The 4,702-nt window shown below is 31.9% G+C and overlaps 1 protein-coding gene across 1 annotated transcript in view; it reads right to left on the bottom strand.

Annotated features, from left to right (window-relative positions):
- Positions 1-4,181, bottom strand: part of KLRF2 (killer cell lectin like receptor F2) — a 15,695-nt gene extending 11,514 nt beyond the window's left edge. The window contains exons 1-2 of the mRNA XM_060658420.2: positions 4,045-4,181; positions 696-794 (exon numbers count right to left, since the gene is read on the bottom strand). Of these exons, the coding sequence (XP_060514403.2) occupies positions 696-794; positions 4,045-4,108 (163 nt within the window). The 5' untranslated portion in view covers positions 4,109-4,181. The remainder of the gene's footprint in view (positions 1-695; positions 795-4,044) is intronic.
- Between the last annotated feature and the right edge of the window lie 521 nt (positions 4,182-4,702).

Below are 4,702 nucleotides of genomic sequence, written 5' to 3'. Positions count from 1 at the left end.
CTTCAAAAAGAACAACTATAGATTATGCACATTAAATATCACTTCAGGAAAAAGAAAAAAAAACAGTACAGAGGTACATCTAAAATGGTTTTCAAACAGGTTCTTCGTCTTGTTCAACCATCACATTAATCACATTAGTACATTCAACCATTATCTCTGAAAATAATACCAATGAGCATTTTATAAAAATACATCACTAATTTTTTTATAAAATAAGTTAACTTTTTAGTAACTGCTCTTCATAAGAAAAGATGCCGAATAAATGTTAATTTTATATTTAACTTTCTTAATTTTTTAATTTGAAATAATTTCGAATATGACATATATGGCTGGTCAGTTTAATTTACCAATTTGGGGCTACAATGTGGTGTTGATCTTGATAGTAAGAAGAATTAAAAATCGGGGCACTTGGGTGGCTCAGTCAGTTAAGCGTCCCACTCTTGGCTTTGGCTCTGGTCATGATCTCAGGGTTCTTGAGACTGAGCCCCATGGCAGGAGTGCAGGGAGCCTGCTTGGGATTCTCTCTCTCCCTTTGCCCCTCCCTGGCTTGTACACGCGCGCTCTCTCTCTCCCTCTCTCTCTCTCTCTCTCTCAAAATAAATAAATAAACTTAAAAAATAAAAAAAAAATAGAAGAATTAAAAATCAACATTTATGTTCTCAAAGTGTAAAAGTTAATGAAAACTCCATACTCACCCCAAAAGTTCAGGCAAATCAGTGTGATCATGATAATAAGGATCCCAGTGCAGCCACATACTAGCAGAAGACAATAATACCGTGGATACAGGGAACATTCTGAAATATTGAGTTTTTTTGGTGAATTTTAGAGTTCATTTGATTATTCACTTTATAAATATTTTCCTGTTTATTTTGATTACAAAAATAATCTATGTTCATTTCAGATATGGCACTAAAATTATGATTAATTGAAAATTTGAAATTAAAAAATATTTATAGTCCAGACACAAACAGATGTTACCGTTATTTAATGTGTTGGATTGTATTGTCATTGTCTTGCTTTGTTAATTATTTGGCAATGTTTTTGATGACTTAAGAATGATTTATTAAATTGTATATATTATGTATTAATATCATACACAATTTATAGGTGGAGTGTTATATATATATTTATATTGCCTATATATAATATTATATATTATATAATATCAATATATTACATATAGAATAATTAATTCTATATAAAATAATTCTAGATATAATATATATAATGTTATAATGTTATAAATGGAATTGTTTTTATTAATTTTATTGTTGGACTTTTTATTGTCAAGTGTATATATGTTATATGTATTATTTAATTTTTATCACAACATGATTTTTGTCTATTTCTGCCCTATTTTATTTTTTAATTTTTTTAAGTTTCTTTTTATGTAGTATTTATTTTAATGATGCACTGTTAGAAATAAGAGAAGGAAAAAAAAAAAACATGTACTGAAGTTCTATTATGAACCAATCACGGCACTGGTGATATTCATGCTATTTCACTCTTACATATGCTATGTAGTATTTTCCTGGCTTGACTTTTCAGACAAGAATCGGTGTCAGCCTAAAGCATCGTAGATCTTTAATTTACAGGTACTTGTATAGAAATTATGCCATAGTACTCCGCTGGATCAGAGTTGGGAGGAGTGGTCTCTTTACACAGGAGATAACAGGGAGCATCCAAAGACATTAAACAGGGATATTTGTTATTATTGTCCTTCAGTATTATCTATTGTCTTCCACGTCTGAGCACTTTTGAGTAAGTTAGATATATACACTCTTTCCACAAACGAAATCCTTTTACATGCAGATATCATTGGAACAGTATCTCAAACTGGCCATTCTAGCCCATTTGGCATCCGGATGGCCAAAGAGAAAGTTGAATACTCTGATATTCAGATAATTATTCCCAGTTTCATCAGCTTATAAATAAACAAGCACTTAGTTCCATAACCTTGGTTGTACATTTCACAAATAATCTGTCCTCTAAGTCGTAATGAAAAGTGCTATTTCTCAAATCTGGGTAATACGTGTATGTTTTACTTTCATTTTTATGGACTTAGTGCATCTGATTATATGTACTATACACACAGAATGTCCTGTATGCAGTAAAACTTCCGAAATTTATGAAACAATTGTCGGTATTACAGAATAAATCCAGAATACGTTTCTTTTTTTTCCCTTAGCCTATGGGTATTTATTCTACTTAAGCAAAAGTGAAAAGACCTCTACTGAGCTGAAAGTACTCAAAATACATTTCTGCAATTTTATAAGAGACACCAGTCCTAGGCATACAGATTTGCAGTTAACTGGTTCCATATTTGCTAGAAAGGGAAATTTTAAACTCATTCCCAAATATTATAGCTATAAATTAAAACATGATTTTTTTTATATATAAGCCAAAATATAGATGTTGTATAAAGCCAGGTGAACAGAGAGCTGAGTGCATAGCATGGATTGCCCTGGCCCATTCTGGAATCACTCAACCGGGTGCCATTGGCCTATGTGGGGTAATACTAAGAAATCACTCTGAAACCTGTTTTTGCTCCTGCAAGAGCACTATTGTGTTATTTGTATCTGCTTTATGATGGGAAACTTTTCTTTTTGTTTTTAGTACCAAGATTAATCATATGTCTTAAGTATAGGTGTAACTCTGATGCAAGCTGAATAATTAGCAAGGTTTTTCTTATCAAAACAAAGAAGCTTAGAAACAAACTTACGACAAGCATAAACATGCTTATATGACATAGTTTTTACTTGATTGCAGGTCTCATTTATGTTTCCAGCCCTATCCTTCTTTCACTCATAATTTAAATGTATGTTTATTTCATATTTTATGTACTTATACTCAGATTTCATATATTTTTACTCATTTTATTCCAAGAATTATTTATTCCATTGAATTAGAAATTCAAAAAAACCTAGTAGTTTGGTTTAACACCCACATAAGCAATCACAAGATAGATCTGCTTTATTATAAGTGAAAATTATGGATTTAAGAAGACAAAAGATTTTCCTCAAGGTGGTCCACTTAGTCTTTGGGCTTTGGGGTCCAATTTAGTCAATTTGACTCCAATGGTCCTATTTTTCACTACATCAAAGTCAGTTACTGGTGAAGAAGGAAGTATTTGCATCAAAATTGAAACTACGAGAAAGACCCTAAGCCTTCAGATGATGAGAAAAGTATCATGTTTTTGAAAACAAACAAAAAAAAAAACACTTAAATTTGCGAGATGGAAACTGGAATAGTACATAAAGATCTTCAAAAGAAGTCCACATGGCAGAGCTGTGGTTGTGACCAGTAATTCCAAATCCCTGGCCCATGTCATCCCTGCTTGGATCATGGCTATTTCAACACAATCATTATACAAATTCATTTTAGACAGACTGCACTTAGATGTCAATATGTTATTTCTTAAACTTACCTAGAGAACCTGAGACAGATCTGAAAACAAGGATGTGCAAAAGCAAACCTTGACCCAAATATAGCAGCCCTAAGTAGTGAGGGTTAGTTTTATTTTGCCCTTCTCTCATTTCCAATGGACTATCATCCTGCCAATCTTATGGATCTTTTGTGAAGATTAAAAAATACAATACATATACATAAAAATGCTTTTTATGCTGTAGAACACTATAGAACTATCCCCATCATTAGCACTGGATATTTACCTTGCCAATATATCATGTATCTTCATATAGATACCATACCCAAATAGCTTCCAAATACCTTATATTTTGTAAGACATATAATTTCTGTAAAAATACTATTTTTGACCTTTTACCTGAAAGTTATACTTTCCTTTTCTTATGCTATAACATTGGGGGAATTATACATTATTCTATTCGCATTTAGGCCCCATGGTTACAAAAACACTGCCTTTTTATTTTTCAGGCTTTCATGAGTCTAAATAACCTTAGACAGTTTTTAAGTCCAAGAACATAGTTAATTTTAACTCTTTAAAATATTCAAAAATAAGAATCTTCCTAAGAGAATAATTCCATTTTAAGCTGCAGTCTGAATGGGGGGAGACAATCTTCCTACCTTTAGAGCTGGATTTGAAACGATTCTTGGAATCCAGGACCATATAGCTATCTTCATTCTCCATCTCCTAAAATATTTTCATGTGATAATACTCAGAAAATAATATAAAGAAAAGGGAGAATAGCCTTAGCCTTAGCTATTTCTCCTAGACGCAACTGAAAGGAAGTCCAAAAATACTCAAACTTTACTCAGGCATGGCTGTTGAAAACCACACAGGATGTGTTGGTAAAATACAAATGGATAGCCACGTTAATTTCTGGCTAAAGTTCTGTGTCCTCCAGGTAAATGTGGCTATTTTATTTCATTTTTTTTTCAACAGATATTTATCCTACATTTACCATGTACCAGTCACTTGTCTGCAAAGTAGTAGGAACATAACAGTGAACAAGACAGATATGCTTCCTACCCTCATGTCCTTTATATTCTAGTAAAAGAAAAAAAAATGAAATAAACCAAGTACATACCAAATAAACGAAAGAACAGTGTCTAGCTAGTTAAGAATAAAAAAATTTAAATAAAAATTTTTTTTAAATGGTCATTTTGCTATTTGGAAGCGTATAAAATGTTAATAGAAGCAAGTAGAGGAGACAATAGGGCTTGCTTGCGTGAGGCAAAACAGGAAAATAATAGATCATTCAGCCTCAGATTGTTGGGAATT

Source organism: Panthera onca, chromosome B4, assembly GCF_046562875.1.
Source record: "Panthera onca isolate mPanOnc1 chromosome B4, mPanOnc1 haplotype 2, whole genome shotgun sequence".
NCBI lineage: Eukaryota > Metazoa > Chordata > Mammalia > Carnivora > Felidae > Panthera > Panthera onca.
This window is presented reverse-complemented; position numbering and strand designations above follow the sequence as displayed.